The sequence below is a fragment of the Onychostoma macrolepis genome, chromosome 05 (assembly GCF_012432095.1).
Source record: "Onychostoma macrolepis isolate SWU-2019 chromosome 05, ASM1243209v1, whole genome shotgun sequence".
Taxonomy (NCBI): Eukaryota; Metazoa; Chordata; class Actinopteri; order Cypriniformes; family Cyprinidae; genus Onychostoma; species Onychostoma macrolepis.
This window is the reverse complement of record NC_081159.1, coordinates 34,384,513-34,408,231: the sequence shown is the minus strand read 5'-3', so window position 1 is coordinate 34,408,231 and position 23,719 is coordinate 34,384,513. Positions and strand designations below refer to the sequence as shown.

General features: G+C 34.9%; 1 protein-coding gene across 15 annotated transcripts in view; it reads right to left on the bottom strand.

Moving 5' to 3' along the window:
• Positions 1 to 23,719, bottom strand: part of ank1a (ankyrin 1, erythrocytic a) — a 125,941-nt gene that overhangs the window by 77,076 nt on the left and 25,146 nt on the right. For 12 of the 15 annotated variants that reach the window (XM_058776112.1, XM_058776105.1, XM_058776106.1 and 9 more), the window contains exon 2: positions 7,378 to 7,470. The exons of 2 other annotated variants lie outside the window; for them this stretch is intronic. In XM_058776112.1, the coding sequence (XP_058632095.1) occupies positions 7,378 to 7,470 (93 nt within the window). Of the gene's footprint in view, positions 1 to 7,377; positions 7,471 to 16,851; positions 16,948 to 23,719 lie in introns of those variants that run through there. One more of the 15 variants, XM_058776109.1, reaches the window with a different exon arrangement.

Sequence of the window (23,719 nt, the reverse complement as noted above, 5' to 3'; positions counted from 1 at the left end):
GCAATGCTGGATACTTACATATTAATGTGGAAATAATAATCTTTGATCTCACCGCTTTTTCTGCTGTCTTATACATTATGTCTTAATTTGCATCACTTATAAACACATAAATCAGAAATCGTTACATAATCATAAAAATATGATAAATAAAAATTGAGTTCTCCCCAAAGAAAAGCTTGCAGTAATCTCACTGAATAAAGTAGCTACTTAATACAACTAAAACAGCCAACCTCTCTCATCAGTCCTGCATTCTAGATCTATCAGCAGCATTGAACACTGTGAATCCTCCTTTTTACTACCAATGAAGTAGACATTACAGGCTCAGAACAGAACTAACCAAATACCATGAAAAGGATCTGCTTCATCTCCACACCAACTTTGTGTTCAACCAGGATCAGTACTTGGATCAACACTGCCTTCACACCAAATCACTTAGTGAAGTTATCACCTGGAAATGTATTTGTGCATGGATAAATGCCCATCATCTGAAGCGGAATTTACTGAAAACCACACTGCTGTTCATCTTGGCCAAGAAACACCCTTGCCAAGACCTCGTCATAGACAACACAGTCATTTCCCCACATAAAGCCAAGAACCTTGGCGCCACACTGGACAACGGTCTGTCATATGCATCCCACATACTATCCACATTCAGTGTGCAAAAACAGCAGGAAACAACATATTGTCACTGGAGCAGTACCCTCAAAAGGATTACATAAGATGCTTTCACACTGTGTAGTTCTAGGAACTAGTCAGCAGGGTTGTTCCTAGAGAACCAATTTCTCCCTCGGGTATTTTCCTGGTTGCATTCACACCGGTAGCAGGAACTCTGAAGCGGCCGACAGCAACGTCTTTATTCACGGCATTTACAAACATCAACAACCAGTGAATGGAGAACGGCGTGATCGGAGCTGTTTTTGTTGTGTGTTTCGTGATAACGGAGATGCTATGTAAGAGAATAGTTTACGTGATTGAAAGAGCATGAAAATCTGACTAAATCTCCTATGACAACTTGCAGTGTTACATATCATCGAAGCTGAGAAAAGAACACAGCGCTTTAATAGCCAAACTATTAAAAGAACACATGGCGTTATCTGCATTTATGCCGTAAATATTTTTACACAACTTTTTAAAAATGCCAGGTAGCCGGTGTTTCGTATGTGTTTGACCAATCAGCATACACTACGTCACTGATAGTTCTGATTTAGACCCTACTCTGAAGTATGAGCTAATTTAGTTCCCCTAAACGGAATTCCTAGAACTGAATACGTTCCTAGTTCCTGTGGTGCCAACATGCCAAAAAGCAAGAACTTACACCAATAGTTCTAGGAACTATGGAAAGGTTCCTCCGGTGCGAAAGCACCTTTATTTACCCCTAAAAGGTTCATAGCAGTACCTTAAGAATGTATTTTACTATTACAAACATGCAACTTTTAGGGGCAGATAAGGTACAAAGTTATCCTTTTAAGGGTACTGCCCCAGTGACAAGCTGTTTTACCTCAAAAGGAACAATTTTTGCACATTTTTTTCTGGCAGCTAAGCCCTAGTCTAAAGTGTTACCTCTTTTCCTTTTTAGATGATTTTCTGAATTGCTGTTGATCACAATTATCTTACATACAGTATGAAACTAAAGGACAGAAATCATCAGCCACTATGCTGACATGCTCTGAGATCCTGGTAAGGAGTTAATAGCGGTTCATGGTCAGATAGAAAGATGTGAGTCCCAGCATCCATATTGCACTCGTAATACATGGTGAGGACTTCCTCCATGTTCATCCTTACAGCAGGAAGATGATACAAAAGAGCTTAGGTGGAGTTTGTTTAGTGGAAACATGAAGTAAAAATCCATAATACAACATTTGATCAGTTCAATCCTCTTTGGAATTGTCTGGTGTCTTCAACGTTGCAAAAAGCAAGCAAATTTGTAGTTAATGTCTTCAAAAACATCCTTACCTTCATGTTTTTCAGCTTTTAGGTCACCATTTTTGTTTCCTATATTCCACTTTCTTCAGTTGAGTGACTCAATCCGCTGTTGGTCATCTAACCCTGGGGTTTCCATTCCTGGTCCTGGAGGTTCTGGTCCCAATATACCTGCCTTGAAGTTTCTAGTATTTCTCCAGACCTTGATTACCTTGGTTCAGGTGTGTGTAATTGCGTTTGGAGCTAAACTCTGCAGAACAAAAGCAGGAATGGGCAACCCTGACCAAACCCCTCTTGAGAAGATTATTTGACATACTGTAGCCTCTTCTACGCTTCTTTCAACACCTGTCCTCCCCATTCAATATTCATACACTGTTTCTTAAATGAGTGGTATTGCCATCTTTGGGACACAAGTATATAGCAGAATCTATCTCAGATTTTGTGCCCACTTGGAACCACAATTAGGTTTGAGCTGACAAGAATGTTGGAAATGTAGTGCATTTGCTCCTTTCAGGTACTCTTGAGGACATCTTGATCCATCTCTTCAGAGCATACGAGGCAACATGTTCTGCACATGGTCTCCCATTCCAAGAGAATAAAGGCTTCAGATGACGAACCAGCCTGAAGTTTAAGCAAGGCTAAAAGTGATAAAGGCATGAAATCCTCTTTGGTCCTGCTGTCATCTCATCCTTTATTTACTTTGTTTCGACATTTTACCACATGTTGCTCTGACATACAACCACCGTCAAATACTCCTTGACATTGAACTACAGCAACAACTTCATTAACTATAGCTTACTCCGGGAGAGATTCTGCAGAATAAAAGCAGTAAAAGCAACCAATGCATAAACAAATGTCATGGGATGTGCTTCAGAAGCAAGCAAGGCTGTGGTTCATGTATAGCAACCACCCCTGCCAAGTATCCTGCTAGTTAACATCCATTCCATGGAAGGCAAATGGGGCCTATTCCAAACCAGGGTTAAATAATGGGATTTTAAAAACTGCAGTATTGTCTTCCTGATCAGATAAGGAATGGCTGACTTCCTTAATCAGGCTCCCTTGATGTTGGATTTTAAGTAGGACATGGATCCTGGATCAGCCTCGTTTGTTACTCCTGGTACAACATTCTCATTAATCAATTGTAGCCCTTTTACTCAATTAAAACCATAATCAACCTCTAAAATCTGAGAGAAATTATGGTCGAAAATGTTCAAGCCACTAACCTCAACCCATATCTTAACCCTGAAATCTAATAGCCGTCTTGTTTCAGGACCTAAAAGGATAATAATGTAGGAATACTTATGTTTGGCCTAGACCACACAATATAGTATTCGTCAGTTGATGCATTCTGTGTTCGTCACTAGAGCTAAATTAAACAAATTGAATATAAGAGACCTTTTTCTTAGCATTTAGTGTAACAATACAAATATCACTGTCAAACCTGGTGTGCTTAAACCTGTGTCTCCCCTGAATCTTATCTTTCTGTCTGTCGTCAACTGTCCTTGTGAAATGCATCCATGGATTTGCTCATCCATCAATTCATCTGGCTGCCTGTCTGTCTGTCTATCATCTATCTACAGCATCACAATATCTGTGCATTTTATAACAGTCCTTAGATTCTAAACATGCAAATTTTGCCATTTCTATTGCCTATATTTCTAATTAAATCTAATCTTTAAATGAATTATGAGTTTTAGTCATTCTAGAGGAATGTTGAGCACAATATTCTTTACATATCTAAAACCTAATTTAGCAGTGAGGTTTTTGATATGGTTTAGACCCTTGTGAAAAAAGAAATACACTTGAATGTGCACTTATAATGTACTAACCTGAGAACACTTACAATAATGTAAACTTAGATGTTTTACTTCAAAGTACATTTGAATTAATTATGTATTTATTATCCTTTGATTACTTGAAAGTACTTATTTTGATGTGTTGACTAGCATACGAAAGCAAATGTAAAGCACTCGATTTGATTTAAAGTTCATATGAATTTAAATGCACCAAACAGCAACAACTTTTTTTACAAATGTGTAATTACTAATGCATTTAAATACATTACACACATGTTTAGAATTAAGTGTACTTGTTTTTCACAAGAGGACTCAATCACACATTTTGTAATTTGAATTTCAGTTCTAGTTGGATGCATCTGTACATTTCTAAACAGTACTTTAGCAGGGTAATACCTAGATTTTTCTGTTTGATATCTTGGCAAAAGACCACTAAAAGGAATTATACAGAACACCATCTATAACTTTGCTCTGTTTCTATGCTCACTTTCAGGTGTATTTCAACAGAGTGTTACATACTGTCTAAAAGAACAACTCTTACACAAATGAACACAAACATAAAAACACCCAAACATCTCACATTGCACACAAAGCATACTTATTCATTGAGGGTCAATTACTGTACCTAAGCAAACAGCAAAATAATTTTTGATACACATGTGCAAGAAAACATGACATTGATTGATAAATGCAACATGAGTCAATCAGAGCTACTAATACAAGTATCAGAGAACTTGACATTTAACACTGACTTTGATAAATCTACCTTATACTTGTGTTAGAATAGAAAACATCTGATCAAAGAAACACACAGACAGAACAACACAGGGCAGATTCATATTTGTACAGAATTAAACCACGTCTACACTGGAAGTGACCAACATTTGATCATGTTGCAATGAAACATCTTGGAAGGCTGTACACCACTTCAGTCACTAACCAGAGACTAGCTGTGAGCTTAAGACTAAACTCAGCGACAATAAAATGGGTGAATTTATGTATGCATGTATGTATGTATGTATTTATTTATTTATTGTTTTATTTATTGTTTATTGTTGCAGAGCAACACAAATTTTGTCCATCAACTGCAAGCAGGTAGTTGACACACTTTTGAGAAGTCGGCACATCCTATGCTATGCACTGTAAAAAGTGACAAGTTGACTTAACTTAAAAAAATTGAGGAAACCCGTTGCCTTAAAATTTGTAAGTAAATTATAATTAAAAAAAATAAGTTAAGTGAATTATTATTAAGTCAAGTTCACTTAACTTTAAAAAAAATAAAATAAAATCATTATTTACTTTAGGAAACGGGTTTCCTCAATTTATTTTAAGTTAAGTCAACTTATCACTTTTTACAGTGCATCTAAAACTATATTAAAGAGTTATTGCTAATTATTTTATCATTATTATACATGCAGTTTCTATGATTATCAATATATTAATTCACAGACTGCATGGAATATTTGAAAATCCATACTGCAGAACCATGTCAACTGTGAATAGTGGAAAAACCTGACCAGTTGCAGGAAGATACACACTTCCCATCCTACATTTATATAACTCTTATCCAATAATCTTGATGTTGACTTAGAAAAATGTCCACAGATTTTATGCATCAACTACCCAGGTGCAGACCATGTTCCTTGCAGTGTGAATGGCGTTGTTGATAATAATGGACATGGCTTAGTTTTGTTGTATAGCTCACTTTCAGTGTGGATATCTTCCAGCCTCTAAAAACGTGTCACACTGTTTTGCATTTTGTGTTTTGTGCTTGTTTGGATAGATAATTTAATAAGAATAATATTGAGAACAGTGGGGTAAGATGTGCCACTTTCTGGCAAATTTCTTCTAAGCAAGGTAAAATTGGTCACACTTTATTTTATGGTCCAACACTTGCTATTAACAAACTATTAACTATGACTTTTGCCTCAATAAAATCCTAATTAGCTGCTTATTAATAGTAGTTGTTACATTTAGGTACTGGGTAGGATTAGGGATGTAGAATATGGTCATGCAGAATATATGCTTTATAGTGAAAGTACTAATATAAACAGAAAATACTGTATGTTAATAATAGGCATGCTTATAAACAACTAGTTAATGCTAAAGTGTTACCGTAAAATGAACACACCTCAATACATTTTAGGACATTTATAGTTTATAGTTATAAACTGAAATAATAAAGCTTCAGCCTACAAAAAAAAAAAAAAATAATAAAACTATAAATAAATAAGTACATAAAACTGTGACACAACATTTCCCACATTAGGAATACATTTGTCATGTCAAGGGGGTTAGTTGGTTTTAATTTAAAAAATAAATAAATAAATAAATAATACACATCCTAGTCTTCTTTTTCTGGACATTATTCACATGTCCTGTCAGAATCAGTCAGAATATTTGAATAGAGTCATATAAATGTATTTAGTATTTAGTATTTCTATTATTAATTCTAAATCTATTTCTAGTACTGCATTTAGAGGCTATGGAGACCCTGAGATGACAAGGTGATGTATAAAAAATGAGATGCACTTTTCTCATTTCTAAATGTGCTTTCATTGGACAAAAATTGTGCATCTGTTCTCCATTTAGAGGGGCAGCAAAACATCCACCAGTGACACATCTTACCCCACTCTCAACAACCTTGAGCTCATGACCACAAAAAAACTAAAAATCTCACCACGGTTTAGAATTATGATAAAAAGATGACTTGGAAATCTGTCTCAATCCTCCTTTCATTCAGAGAAATATATAGAAAAACTGGGGACTTACCTGAGACACAGATAGTCAAAGCATTCTTTAAATAGAAACACTAACACTACACTAAACATCAAATCCACAACACAGCACACACACTATGAAATGAGCACTATCACGACACAAAAACACGTATAGCACAAACACAGGAGCACAGATGAAACAAACTGAACCTCACTCACCACTCAGATTCAGCTCTCACGGCACAACATGGACGTGGATGTGGATAGTGTATAAACATCAACACACGTCAGTGCATGCAGAGGTGTCTGGATACAAATATGTTCACATGATAAAGTGTTTGTGAATAACACATGTGAAAAGTACACTTAAGAACCCACAGGTAAAATAGCTTTGTTTGACTTCAGCCTTATTGTATCCTACCCATACAGTGCATGTAGTTTATGTTATGTTAAGGTGATGTGTTGGTAATTTTTTTTGCCCGTGGACTCTTTTATGCTGTGAGTACACTGATAAACGCAAAAATAATCCACACATCACAAAAACGGAACTCAAAATCTGAACGCAACCAAAAAATCTCAGAAAACGACCAGGTGAAACAAATAATAAACAAAGAAACCAACAACAACAAAAAAACTTGTCCAGCCTGGACCACTACCACATCTACCGTTACTTAAAAAAAAGCCAGCTTAACACCAAACAGTAATACGAAACTCTCAAATAAAACCACAGTTTTGCTAAACTGAATGTTACATAAAAACTTTATGGTGCCAAAATCAAATTCACAAGAAAAGAATGCAGATGAAATAAGAACCACTACACCAAAAACACTAACAACAATGACAGAAGCATATCTAGTGACAGATAATGTCCATATACAATATGTATATGTATATAGATATATATGAGAATAAAAATTTAGATATATGTTGCAGATATTTACTGTTTCATCATAGTGCCACACTCCCTGGCCATCCGGCAGCTCAGAGCTCACACTATTGTCCTGATCGATTAGCCAGCGATGAACGACGTGGGCCTAAAAGGACACACGACATAAACACAAGAAGCCATTAAATCTTCATACTCTTGAGGTAAAAGGAGAGAACGAGAGACAGATTTAGATAGAGCGACAGAGAGAGAGACAGAGCTGGAAGAGAAAAGAGTCCCATCTATTGCTTAACATGAATGAAAGAGCCTACGCTTGAATTAGTCAAGTCATATAATGAGAGAAGGCAGACAAACATGAAAAAGAGAGGCAGAATGAGAGGAAAGTGTAGGAGAACAAAGGGACACAAACAAACCCGAGGTAAATTGATAGCTTAGAGGACATTTCAGATTCTCTGGTAGGTGTCGGTGAAGTATCAACTGTTTATATCACAAAAAAAATTCCTTAAAAGGAATAAATTCTATGAGAAAGTGTTGAGATCTCAACTGTGTTTTTTCTGCTATAGAGATATATATTATAATCATCTTCCAACTATTATGCAAACTGGATAGGATTATAAAGAGTTTTGCTCTGAAAGCTAAAAATACAGTATTACACATTCACACCAGTGAGATAATGAACATTCTGTATTTGTGATCAATCGCATTCATTAATCACTCATGTACATCATTTGAAATGATGAAACGATTATATAATTTAAAAAAAGACTTCAATTTCAAACCTTAAAATGAATAACAATCGATTATGAATAAATTGTTTTTTTTTTGGCCATGGGAAAATGGTTGTTTAGATAGATCTGATAATACAAATATAAAGCTGTAAAAATGTAATACAAATATATTTATAATAAAATGGATATTTTACATTTCTATAGCTATAATATTACTGTTAGACACTACCAGTTTTCAGAATGTACACAAATGTACAAAAAGTACTTGTTTTTACCTGTAAATGTTACATATGAATACCTGCAATGAGATCAGGCTGACTGTGTCTCTGTGTCTCCATCGGGTTCGCAGTGGTTTAGTGTACATTTATCATAGGGAACATTTAAATTTAGTAGGGCTCTAGCTGTAGCTGACTTTTCTTAATAGTGGTCACCAAACCCCTTAAATTAAGAAAACCATAGAACATGTGCAGTACATACTAGAACAATGGTGCCAGGGTAAATATTTGTGTGAACAGAAATATTGGTGTAATGACTTTTTTTTTTTCTTGCACCAGCAAATGTTGCTGTTTTAACCCTAGCTTGGGCGATTCTGTCAAGCAATGGCAAACTTCATGTTTGAGTGATGCAAAACATGGAAGAAGCTCCAAACGCAAAATGCAGAGATGAACCATAGCAAGGTTCATTGAGAAAAAGCACCAAAAAACCCCCCAAAAAACCCAAAAAACTTTAGATCACTGGATTTTACAAATAACAGGAAACTTGGGTAAGTAAACGACAACAGATTTTCATTTTTAGGTAAAGTAAGCTTTAAATGCAAACCTCTTAAATGAGTTGATAACAGGACCAGAGTGACATTATGGGATGTGTGAATAAAAGTAGCAAGAGTGACATTTTTTTTTCCTTTTGAAAATGAGATGTTTCTAATGCCATTAATCACTCGAAAAGTGCATATTTCGTTTCTGCTTAGCCTAATGAAGGCTCCACAAAACACTTTCATAACCTTTAGGAACATTATGTTCACATGATATGCAACACACTCACACAAAATACGTTCCTCAACAGAAAGTCACTCGAAATACCCAAATTCTCTTACGCTGCAGACTATAGCAAAGGACAGTCACAGTCAGCCAATAAGGTCAACGAGAGAACAGAACATGAGGAAGGGATAGTTGAAACAGCTGCAGTAAAGGACGGTGGCAGCTTCTCCTTTAAATATTTTCTATAGGTTACAAAAAGAAGGTGAAAGTAGGAATATTTTCTGTATTTAATAACTTCAATTGCTCTAAATAATAGTGGTAGTTTAAATATCTCAAAATCCTGCAGCCCCAAATTCACACCACTAGTTGAGACAGAAGTTCACGTCAGACTGTTTAAACAGTCTTAAATTCAACAAATGTCCTACTTATAGTTGTCTCTGCTGGAAAAGGAGAAAGCACTTGACTGAAAACACTCACTGTAAAAAGTGATAAGTTGACTTAACTTAAAAAAATTGAGGAACCCGTTGCCTTAAAATTTTTGCCTTTTTAATTTAATTTAACAGTGTAAAAATATTGCTCAAGTTCAGTCAGGAGGTGTGCATTACATCATAGAATGAAGCCTGTGATTCAGCAAAAATTCGCATTATTTCAACTCATTTTTTTTTTCTTTTGTTGATTTTTATTTATTTTTTGTTCCCTTTCCTTCTTGAACCCCTGATGGAAGGAAAGAACAATCCATAAATCCATAAAACTCTCATTAATATCTTAACGTTTCCTTTTCATTCATACAGACTTACCTTCTGTTCTACAAAAGTTGAACCTGAACCACTCCAAATTAGCACTTTTTGTAAAAACTACAAGAAAAGCAAAGCAAAGGTTTAAAAATAACACAAAATATTAGTGTCTAGACTCTATAACTATTATGTGAGCTATTTCAGAAGAAAAAAAAAAAAACAGAGTCAGCAACATCTGTTCTGCAGAGAACAATAGCAAAAGCCCCATGACTCCTATATGGACTACCATTAACACTGTAACACAGACTTCATACATCATTTCTCCAATGCAGTTCACCTGCTATGTGCACCAGTATAGTGACGTGTAGTGATGGGAACTCAGATCCTTTTCTGTGAACTGGTTCTTTTGGACAGTGCTTCCATTGATTTGATTCACTAATGATTCATTTATATAATCATGCTATGACATCACGTATACTAAATTATATTATTAAAGCACTCAGTAATGACAGAAACATGGATGTGTTACATGTTCACGCATTCGCATATCAGCGGCTCATCAGTTCTTCGGTTCGAGTCGGAACTATTTCCTCACTATTTCCTCCACCAGTAACTGTTGGAGGAACTGGAACGCTGAATGATTTGGCAAAAACCAGCATCATAGGATCATAAATGCCAGTATTTTGGTTCGAGTTGGAGTGACTGTCAAGTATGTCTGAAAATGGGTTTTGATTGAGTAACTTGTAGATCTGTGTTGCTTGAGCCACAAACTGTTTCAGACAGTTCGATTTGGTGAACCACTTCAAAAAAACATTCCGTTCACATACTGGAACTCACTAGTGCTACTGTATGCCATGCATTTGGTGGTGTGAAAAAAAAAAGTTGAGCGAACTTAAAAAATTGTTTTACCAGCTTCAGCAGATTTTTGAGTTTGCTCAACTTATTGTTGTGGGAGATTCTCAAATTTTTGTTGTATAAACTTAAAACGACAAGTTGGGAAAACTCAAAAATCTGCTGAAGCTGGTTGCCTTAAAATTTTAAGTTGGCTCAACTTTTTTTTTTTACAGTGTGGTACATACTATAAATCTCTAATTAATCAGAATCAGCTACTTGATGAATCAAAAAAATCTTGCCTACCTCACTGTTCCATTATTAAGAACTGCTGCGATCACTCCAGATCTTTATGTTTATTTCACCGAAAAATCTAATTCTGACATTATTTACTCGATATGACCATTTGTTCAACAGTGGGAGACAGAATGAGACATTTGAAATACTCGATATGGTCTTGCTTTTACTTGCAGCTAATTATTGATGACTAGAACCTTCAAAAAGGATGCAAAAGCACCATAAATTTATTATTAAAGTGGTCTATATGACTTGTGCATTGTTCCAGGTCTTCAGAAATATCATTGACACTTTATTTAGAGCCCTGTTCCGTGTGTGCATACTATGTGCTTGTTATAGCAATTATAATAACTGGGTAATAACTAGGTGCTTACCCCGAACCTACCCCTAAGCCGTTACCTTATACTACCCTGTACTTTCTAACTAGACTTTCATTTCAATTACACTTTAAACTATCATTAATTGTACATATTAATTATTTGGGTAGGGCCCACCACTTCATACAAACCGCACAGGTGAACGACAATTTATCACTGCAAAAAATATGTATAGAACCTAGTATTTTGAAGTTCGTCCTACTAGATAAACATACTATGTAAGAAAGTGCATTATAGATGCCTTCTGTATATTTGTTTGAACGCAATACTTGTGAAAGAGTTAATGAAGATGCAAAAGGTTTATAATAAGATGACGGGGGATGGGCTCCGCAGATTTCTCCCTAATGAATAATTCAGTAGTAGAAGCTGCCAGCTCCATGCAGACTTACTGCATCAGCAAACAGTTCAGAGGTACAGCGAGCTCACAAACAGACAGCGGAGGAGAAAGCAGAGAGAGAAGAAGGGAGAGCTGATATAAGTCTGCCTTTAGATATTCAAACTTACAAAAGACTTCAAGTAGAGCCCCAGCTGACAAGAAACTGACAAAAATTATTTAACATCACTGAATCCACCTAAATGCAGTGATTTATGTCAACAAATCTAATTTGGTAACCCTTTAGATTAGGGAACACATATTCACTATTAACTAAGAATTTTCCCACAATGCACTCCTAATTTGCTGCTTGTTGATAGTAAGTTAGTTGGGATCTAAAATATGGTCATGCAGAATAAGGCATTGATATGTGCTTTATAAATCCTAATAATCAGCCAATATGCTAGTAATATGCATGATAATAAGCAACTATTTAGTAGTGAATAGTGTTTCCTAATCTGAAGTGTAACCACAAGCTTTTTATGTGATATTGTAGAAATATCTCTTTGAAGTAACAATTGTAAGTTATCACTGTTTATAGGACAGTAAACTAAATGTAGGTATTTATTCATTCAATACAGTATCTTTGTGAAACGCCATTTAGTCTTAGTGTGAAGAGGGGCTAATGAGATTTATATTGTGTAAATCATCATGTCCACATTTAAATTAACTGTCTGTAAACTTTAAGTGTGTTTAACAGCCAAAAACATTGGCCAACATCAAATGACATTTCCCTGTTTTCATAAAACACAAGTAGAGAATAACACTAATTCTTGGTATTGGCCATTTCTTTTAGTCGGCAATTGGATCATGAGAACTATACCAACAGATCAGTCTGATTCCTGAGTGGTTCATTGGAAAGAACTGTCACAAAAGAATGATTCTTACACAAATCAAATTGATCCAACTCACTAACCAATGGCTTACTGGAGGAAAGATTATCAATGGACAAAGCTATCACACAAAGCAATCGTACGTCTTCATAAGACTTGGAAGTCATATGGTACTTTTTATCTTTATTGCTTTCTTAAAGATGAAAGTGCTAAAACCATGCATGTAATGAAACTTGGGGTGTATTCACACCAGGAAAGTCCGCTAGTTCACTTGCTTTGGTCCGGACCAAATACAATGTTGATTGCTTTTGTTTGGTGCGGTTCGCTTTCACACCGCCCTTTTTGCAAGTGAACCAAAAAAAAAGTAAACAAAACCACATGTGTGCTCAATGTCATTCATTCATTGGTTCATCCATTCAACCGTACCAGAGTTCCTTGGAAGCGGACCGAGACCACCTCTTCAGCTGGGTCTCGGTACAGTTGTTTGGTCCGCACCCGAGTGCGATTGATGTATTCACACCTGCCCAAAAGATCCGCACCAAGGGGTGAAACGAACTCGAGTTCGATTCAATCAAACCAAACAAGACAGGTGTGAATACACCCTTAAATGAATGGATGTGGACTTTCTTTTGCAGAATACAGAACTTGAGTTTGGTCACTTCCACTGTGGCTATAACTGTTATGCTGGTCTAAGCTCTTCTTTTTAGACAATGTCAATGTCAGCAGTGTTTTTAACTCAATCCTTTTATTATTCCTACAGTTAGTAACACAAATATAATTACTGTATATAAATTAGTTAAAAAGTTTGGGGTCATTAAGAGTGGTTGTTGTTGTTGTTGAAATAAATTAATACTTTTATTTAGCAAGTTAAAGCATACATTAAATTGATCAAAAGTGACAGTAAAGACATATAATGGTGCGAACTGAAAATTCATTATCAATTATCTAATTATTTAAAAAATTAAATACAATAAAAATAATAATAATAATGTAACAGTTTATTTTTAAAACATAAACTGTACATTGTTTTAAATATATATTTTACAATTTCTCTCTTTTTAGAGGTAACCCTGCAATTGAGCACCTCAAATTATCATATTATTTAAGTTAATGTTGACTTTCATAGACAAAAAATAACAATGTGCAATATATATATAGGACCTACTATAACATTTCTATAAAAAGAAAGTTTTTACACAGAATTAGCTGTATAATCCAAACAGAGCAGATGGTTCTGTTAGAAGAAAAAAAAAAGAGTTGCTGACAGAGGATGAGAGGAATTTCCTACAGCAGTTGTTTATGGTTTATCAGTGACTTACAGAGGCGCGCTTACCCGCCCGACACTCTAATCGAGCTCTCACGCTCTTTTTTTTTTTTTTTTTACATGAGGGAAGCCCGTCTTTCCCAAACTATTTTTATCAGGCAGGGCATTAGCATGATAAAACATTGGCAGAAGAATAGACAGTAACAAAGAACCAATGCACAGATTTTCAGAGCCTATTTTCATCTTTCCTTCCCATTTTGCATGAGAGGCCTGGGTATTATTCATGTCAGAGCATCATAATTGCCTTTCAAACCACTTCTTTTGTGCTCGCTCTTGAGTCTTAGCAAACGCCTTTTCAGACTCGTTCTCTCTCTCTCTCTCTCACACACACACACACACTCACTCTCTTTCTTTTATATTCACATATACACACGTTGAACAGGCACACACTCACACGTTTGTTTTTGTGAAAAGTGGGGACATCCCACAGGCGTAATGTTTTTAGGCTGTGCAAACTGTATGTGCTATTGCCCTACACCAACCCTACACCTAACCCTACCCCTTACAGGAAACTGTGCTATTTCAGATTTTCAGTACACTCCATTCTGTGTGATTTATAAGCGTTTTGAAAAGTGGGGACATGGGGTAATGTCCTGAAGAGTCACCTTCTCCTTGTAATACCTATGTCATACCCTTGTCATTATACAAATTAATGTCCTCATTTGTCACAAAAACGCGCGCGCGCACACACACAAACACCTTTTATAACTCTAATTTTTTAAATAGTATGAGTGGTTGACATGACTTGTATTTTAGAAGGTCTGAAAAAGAAGTGTGTTTAATTGCATTGAATGTGCACTTGTTGTGTTTCAAATTTTACAAGTATTTAAATAAAAGACGTACTCGCATTTAATATTATATTAATGAAAAAAGGCACTTTACTAAGATTCTTAACACACTTTAAAAAGTGCATTTCTTAATATTGTCAAATCAAAAGGTTTAACTTAATGTACACTTCAAATAGTTATGTATTAATAATCTTTTGTCATGTTTTAAAAAGTACACTTATTTTTATGTATTGACTAACATATTAATTATTGAATAGTGATTTTAACTGTAGTGTGTTATTTGATATTATACTACAGGGCTGTTGAATGCTTCAATCTGATTGGTTGATGAACATTCTAAGGTGTGCAATTATATTTAGGGAAATGCACGGCTAAGGTTTTCCAGGCAGGTTTTAACCGCATTACATGTCCATATCACTTTGCCAAATAATTTCAGTTATTTCAAAGGTCCTTACAGCCTACAACAGCAAAATAACCAAATCCCACAACGACACTGACAAAGCCAATAAATATGGACAAAGACATGTGCACATTGTGTGCAGGGATTAAAAAAAAAAAAAAAGATTTTGATGTACTGTAAGTTAGTCTAACATTTAAACTATTTTATAATTGCACGTTTCATTTCTAAATGTCTGAATGTCTGAACTGTAATACATTACAAGTTGCAAATAAAGCACCCAGTGGACCAACACTCACTGCATTGATCACAATGGAGATTCATCTACCAAATATGCTTGGACTACTGTAACTCAAACATGTACACCATTAAAGCAGAATAATGCAGAAGGTCATATGAAATACATAGTTATTAAATATGAAATGTGGTTGCTAGGGTGTTCCAGGTGGCTGTTAACTGGCTCAAAACCAAAATACCCATTCCAATATCAGTGATATTCTGGTCTATCGGGATCATATCCCTCCTTCAATGCACATTAATGAGATTTTTTTCAACCATTTTGTCTCACACCGAGTGTAAAATCTGAGCGCTTAATAGCATAGTTCCCCTTTGTAGAGACAGATGAAATGTTACACCATTGTATACACATTTTGTATTCAAGATAAACAGCAACACAGACAATAATACTTGCATATTAGGTATAATAATGCAAATTACTTTTCTCTAAATAAAACTGTTCAGCCAAACACATCTCTATTTAAGCATTCCCCGCAGTTCTTTTGACTTTGCTGACACGGCCTGCATGCATATGAAGAGCATTTCTAGCCATCCTAAAGCCCATCCATCAGCTGCTCTCCTCTTACAGTTATTCCCTCCACAGATTACACACACAAACACATGCTGAAACACACGCGCACACACACACACACTTGCTTCGCCATACAACAACAACTTTTTTCACACTCTAAATAGGATAAAAGTGCATAGCAATACATTGCATTAAAGTTTTGGCACCAACTAAATGCTTTTGCTAATATGAATTCTAAATCTAAACGCAGAGATGGGAAGTAACGAAGTACAAATACTTTGTTAGTGTACTTAAGAAGATTTTTCTGTTATCAGTACTGTGCTTGACTATTTATTTTTATGCAATATATTTTACAGTTAAAATTGCACTCATTTTTTACAGTGTAACAATTTTTCTTACAATCCTTACATTTTTACACAAATATCTGTACTTTCTACTTCTTATATTTTCAAACCAGGCTCATTGCGTGCCTTTTTCAACCTATTGTAATACAGAAAACACGACCTCCCCCAAGCACCATAGACATAGGCTAATCTACGCAGCTACCACGAAGCAAGGCAGAAAAGAGAAAGAAGAATAGCTAACATTATGGGACAGACACATAGGTATGTATAGGTAGAAGCCACATTCGATGGCTCCAAGACACGTCGATGCGTCGGCCATCTTGGAACTAGGGGTGTTGAAATAAATCGTTGCATCGGACGTGGACCATTCTGCATCGATGCAGTAATAGACCATAATCGATTATAGCCTAATGGCGTCACACTCTCTATTTTTAAATCATATGGCATGTGTGCACACTACAGACAATTGCAGAGGGCTTCATTGCACATGCGTTGAGACACGTGCGTATTGCTTGACAGCAGTGATGGGAATAACGGCGTTATAAATAAACGGCGTGATTTTTTCAGTAACGAGTAATCAAACGAATTACTGTTTCCCCCGTTACAACGCCGTTACCGTTACTGACAATAAAATGCTGCGTTACTATAATTTATAATATTATTATTATTTTATTTTTCAGTTTATCTGAATGGATGCACAGTGTTGTATTTGACATACCGTAAACTCTAGTGTGAAGGCGCACGCCTCGCCGTCGCTTTCTCTCACACGCGCAAAGAAAGATACAGAGCAAGAGAGTCTTTCATAACATGCAGAAGTGACGCGCTACATGTAAACGATATTCTTTGTTGTATTTTCCTGTCAAAATAACGGAGTTCCTTTGGAATTCTTCAGCTTTTGAGAACTGCCGGGTTCTCTTGTAGTGGGCGGAACTTATGCGCAAGCGACAATCTCATTGGCTGGCGTTCACCAATTATCGTCCCTGTTTTGATTTCAGCAAATCAATTCGAGCAAACGCAGACAATGTGATTAATATTCATGAACCCAGCAACTCATTAATCATTAGTGCATTTTATATTGTTATTAGTAGTAGAATTCGTAGTAGTTTTGTTATCAGTATTATTTTTAGGGTTTTTTTCCCCCTTTTTTTATCGAAACACTAAATGACAAACAATATCTTAAGCACCACCACCAGTCCTAAGTTCAGTCAACATGACAAATAATTACTAAAGTTCTATCATCATATAATGCTAAATTATCATAATATCAGATTATAATGCTTGACTGACTGATGCTAAGTGTCAGATATTTTTTATAAAAAAAAACTGCCATTTTACAAAAATAAGCTTTATATATATGATTGGTTGATAGTATACTATTTAATATATTGAATTTGATAGGTGTCTTTCACATTGTCTCACAGAAATATTAAAATAGATTAGTGTACAATGTTTTATAATAATAATTTATTCTATTTAGTGTCCATTTTATTCATTTAATATTGGAGGCATCCAAGTTATTTGACATATTTGAACTTTTTTTTTTTTTAGTTACTTTCCCTGGTAATTAGTTACTTTTATAATGATGTAACTCAGTTACTAACTCAGTTACTATTTGTGAGAAGTAACTAGTAACTATAACTAATTACTTTTTTAAAGTAACGTGCCCAACACTGCTTGACAGTGCTTCCACCCGCTGTTATTTTAGTCTTTTACTTTAGATAATGCTTTCATTTATGCTGTTTTTTTTTAATGCAGTAAGTATTAGTTGAATGAAACTCACGTACTGATAGACTTTAACGTGCGCTTTTTGTTTGTTTGTCCTGAAGCTCGCGGCTGCGTTTAAATGTAGTTGCATCTCCGAATACTTTTATGAAATTGATGTAAACACAGTCAGTTATGTTTTCAGAACAGGACAAAACATCCGATATTTATCGAAATAGATCTGTGCATTAGTGTGAATACAGCCTATTAAAGCTGCCACTGTCTACTTAGTTCCTATTTGGAACAGTCAATGTGTCGTCACTCACAATAAAACTCAATAAGTTTTAAGGTGCCACAACATTTCACAGCCTCTGGTTGTAACAATATATTGTCGCAATTGTATGTTTATTGAATTGATGTTTCATCAGGTAAAACATCTCTGTCTGCATTTTATTCAGCTACAGGGATAACTGGATGCCTTTGTCCATATAAGGGATTTCCTGGAACGTCAAAAATTATATTACTTCTGTGAGTCTGGCTTGTGGAGTTTCTGACGATGTTGTCCCAACTAGTAAAACACAGTTGTCTGAACAAAGAATTTCATATTGTTGAAATGTTAAGGCTTTGTGAGTTCCCAGCATGCATTGCAGCATGAATAAATTATGCAGTTACTGTTATATGGTTATTGTTTTGCTGTTTGCTGACTTCATTTAAACTTTTTTGTCGTTGTTTTATCATTACTGTTATTTGTTGTACTTTGATGTAAAGAGCTCATCTTTTTAACATTTGTTGATTGCCACCGTTCTTATAAACAAAGACAATATTGCCTACTTATTAGACTAAATTATCCATTAACATTTGTCATTAGTAAGCAAACATAAATTTGATGTGGTGACTTTTTAAATATTCTTTTTTTCTTCCAGAAAACAATAAATTACCTCAATGACAGTAATTGTTGTTTCATTTGCTGTGACAAGAATTTTTCTATTAGCAAAATAAGACAATCAGCATTGCACGAACAAACAAATACACATTGGCTCAACAAGGTATCTTTACCGAGCAGATCTAAAAAAACTATTGTTGAGAGAACTCAAATGTCTTACTGCATCAAGTTGCCTTATTTTTTACATTTTCTCAACTCATTGATCAAAATCCGATCTGGACATAGTCTTTGACAAAAAACGTGATAGCGCATGAAGGAAGAATAATTTTTTGTTTTGTTTTAAAGCTTAAAGAGGCTCTGCTCTTTCTTTTGACATATTGCATGTTCAGATATTCATATTCACAAAATATTCTGGGGGCCATGGAAATTTTGTGAAAATGAATGAATGGCCTTTTTACTCCTGGAAGCCGACTTACAGCACAATACAGAAAAATGTCTGAATAAAACATTTTGACTAATTTAAAGGGTTGCTCCACCCCAAAATGAAAATTTTGTCATTAATTACTCACCCTCATGTCGTTTCAAACCCGTAAGACCTCCGTTCATCTTTGGAACACAAATTAAGATATTTTTGATGCATTCTCAGAAATGGAATTAACACGATCAACGTCCAGAAACGTAGCAAGGAGATTGGTAAAATAATCCATGTGACACATCAGGGGTAATTTTACAAAGCTACGAGAACAGAAAACAAAAATAACAACTTTATTCAACAGTTCGGCTCCTCCACCGTAGTGCCATTTTGGAGAGTATCCACTGAACGCAAACAGCGTATGCTGTTCTGTGTCAGCCGCACCACACGGATACGTTTTCTACGTTGATTTACACTCTGATTTGAACAAAAACAGCGTATCCATTGCTGTCTATGGGAGGGTCAGACAGCTCTCAGAATGCATTAAAAGCATCTTAATTTGTTTTCCGAAGATGAACGGAGGTCTTACGGGTTTGGAACGACATGAGGGTGAGTAATTAGGTGACAAGATTTTCATTTTGGGGTGGAGTAACCCTTTAATTGTGCTACTAATGCTCTTTTTAATGCATTTATCATGTTTAACTGCATTCAGCATTCTGCAGACTCATAAATAAATAGAAGATGGGAATAATCTGGATTTAGAAGCTGTTCTGGAGTCACAGACATACTCTCTGGTTACATACAGCATATTGATGCATATTAATGTCCTCTGCGCTGCAGCTATTTTAGACCACTGCAGTGAACACAAACTACATACATGCTTATCAGCATTTTTCTGGTCACCACTGAGACCATTATCACACAGATACTCACATACACATGTGTGTGAAACACTACACACACCTGAATACAATACAATACCGATGAATATTTACTTCCTGATATATCGAGCAGTTCATGTCCAGCCAGAGGGATGGATCTGATTACCATGCTGACAAACGCAATCAGCAACTTTCAGTGAGCAACCTCCCCTACCACACACACACACATACACACACACACTGCAGATAAAATTCTGCCCGAGTTACCAATGTGACTTCAGATCCGTAGATAATGTAGAAACCAAGCTTGTTTTTTAGTAGGCAATACTGATTGGCCAAACACCCAAGTACCCATAAATTATTTGAAACAAGTAATTATACAAATTTGCTTCTGCAATGTGATCAATAATTCTCCATTTGTGATCTGTTATGCACACTTTTGTATATGAATGAATATTGTCTGCATTACTTGTGACAAGTAAGCTGATTTCCTTCTGAAATTCTCATTAGTGTAATACAGTGACTGCTGATTGATGATGATAACTGAATTAATTATTTAAATAAAATACACATATAAAGTAATAGCATACAGTAGCTCATATAAGTTGGTCTTGGAAGAATTTGATGGGAAATGTTTGGGTTCATATTGAAATCTTGCATTTTTTTTTTTCAAGAAGAGTAGTTATTATGGAAGTTACTTTAAAGAATATACTTCATTGTGTGCTGAATGATAATGTTAAAGTGCTTTTTCATGGCCCACTTATGTAGGGCTTAAACATGTCTTTATACGTAATTTCATAAGTACAATTTTTTTTTTTTTTTTATATTCTTTAAATGCACTGACAAGCATTTTTGGTAAACTAAAAAATGAATGTCAATTCTATTAAAATTTGTATATCATAGATTAAAATATACTTGTAATTATAAATTTGTAGTTATGAATTTGCAATTTAGGACATTTAAAATATATAAACTGTGTAATATCAAATAACACACTACAGTTAAAATTATAATCAAGTACTTGACGTGTTTTAGTACATTAGTCAACAAAATAAGTGTACCTCTATAAAGCATGACAAAAGATTATTAAAACGCAATATTTTAAAATGTTTCTCAAAGCAAAAATTCCAGTTTTACATTATTACTCATATTAGTGCACTTCTTAAAAGTCATGAAAGTGAACTCTCTTTAAGTACACTTAAAAGGCCCTATATATCATAAATATTAACTGCAAGTGCATATATATTTTTTTTTAAAGAAAATACTTTAAAAATTTGAAGTAAAAGTGCACATTCAATACAATTAACTGCACTTCTTTTTAAGGACATAATGAGAGACATTCATGATTGCTGGAAACTTTTTCCAAACAGTCTCAAATCACTCTTGATGTAATCTTACTGGAGTCATGGGGAAATTGTTGAGATACTTCAGAGATCTTTAAAGATGTTCTGAGATCTTCATGACACTGTAGTGTTCAGATGACCAGCGCTGTCAGCTTTAAAGGAGGAACTGCTGACAGTGTTGAAGTGAGTGAGGAAGTACACTGTGAGTGAGTTTAGCTCTGAATTAATAATAAATAAGCATTATCGCTCTCCTTTTCCTCCTTCTCAAACATAACGTCTGAAAAATGTATGTTCCAGTCAGGTCCACTTATGTGAAACACTGCAGATTTACACTGAAGACTGTCACAGTCCGTTATTTCTCAAATCAAAACTACATTAATTTAAATTTAAGATTAATTAGATTAATATTCAGTGTATTCAGTTGTATATTTTAGAAATGTTGTCTCTAGTATCTTTAGCAGTAATCCGTCCTCATTATCTGTTTTATTTAGTTATCAGCTATATACTCTAATTGAGGGGACTCTCTCGCTCTTATTATTATTTTTTTTTTTAACACAGTGCATAGGACCGGATGAGGAGAATACATGTTGAAATTAAGTATATTTTCATTTTAATGATTATATTTTAATGCTGTTACATGTAACATTTAAAAAAGTTTCTGTTATGTTGAAATTTTTTATCATAATGGGTTGATGACTGCTTAATGCCAATGACAAGTAATATCTTAATTGTTCATTAAATTTCCATGCTAATTAAGTTCCTCATCTATTATAGCTGTTCATTTGAACTGAAATAGATAAGATTAATTGTTTCCGGGGTCACCACTCCATTTACGAGTGAGTTATAAATGATTTTTTGATTGTTGGTTGTTGAATCTAAAATCTCCAACTAAACCGTTACCTGACGACCCACTGGACTTGTAAACAGTCACGCAAGTACACTGCTGATCTGATATCACAGATATTGACTGAAAAGTGCTGGAGAATTTTTGTGCTGTCAACATCTTACCTATTTGCCGACATTCAGGGCTGTTAATGGTGTATTGAATGGCTGCCAATACCTTAAGGAGCCACTGTGCCAATATGCCAGCTAGATCTGCCTCACTTCTCCTTCTGTTCTTCCATATGCATTGCTGCATTTTCTAATTAATAACGCATACACCTATGCCTTTGGGGATGATAGCTTTGTAAAACCATTACATTCTTTCCAAGATCCATCTTTTTCACTCTTGTTGTCAGTGATGGTCACATGCTAGAGGTTACTATTCCTGCCAAATCTTTTTGCCAACTATCAGCTTCTGTCATCATAAAATAGGGTTGGGATAATAATACACATCCAAATACAGTGATAATTTTTAACCATTGTGCAGCAATTTAATAAAAATACACAGAAGTACTTTATATATATATATTATAATTATATATTAATTATACATTATATATTAATGCTACACAATTTTTAAAGTAAATTTACTTATTTTTATTTGTTATTTATTTAAGTCTTGGATATGTAAAATTGTAAATTATAATTGTATGAATTGTAAACATGAATGAAATCCTGAATGAAAGTCTATTAAAAACACATGCTTTTATGACTTTTACTGGGATTAAATATTGTGGATTTTAGTCAGTTTCAATGGGAATACGTTTGTGCTTAAGGTCCTGAATACAACTACTTTTGTACCAAGTTTCCAAAATTAGGGCTTGGAAACTTTTTTGAACTTTATGAACTGCACGCAATAGGAGATTTTATATCTAAATCTGGTTGTCTCATCTAGGTACAGAAGCTAAGAATGGGCCATGGACGGATCTTAATGCAAGATGATGGAGGGATGGCAATAATCTGTGAAACATGCAAAATACTGTCCATCTGTTTGTGCTATTTTTGAGGGCTTACCTTTACATTACAACACTCCATTTGTGATCATGCCAAAGATAAGCCTCTTTAGATCTACAATCTCCTGACATTTGAAAGAATACATGGTGCTACATAATACTGCCTTCAAGATTTAGGAGAATATATTCTTGTTAGTTCATAGCTGCTGGAATGTTAATATTGTGCTACTTATTTGTCATTAATGGCAAAACAGTATTTTGTCAGTGTTTTGTTATCACATGCTTCAAAATATTACAGAATTCAGCAAGTAACACATAATCTTTGCATTTGCATTTAATTTATTTGCATCCATTGGCTCAAACGGAAATGAGATGAAAAGCAACTAAAAAAAGAAATAACTCATTTTCCACCTTGCCTTCAACCCTCCTCCTCCGTTTTCACTCTAAATGAATAGAGAAATCCATAACTCTAAATAATTTATGGCACCGCATAAGACGATTGCAGTTTTGATCACTGGAATGGAGGGAAAG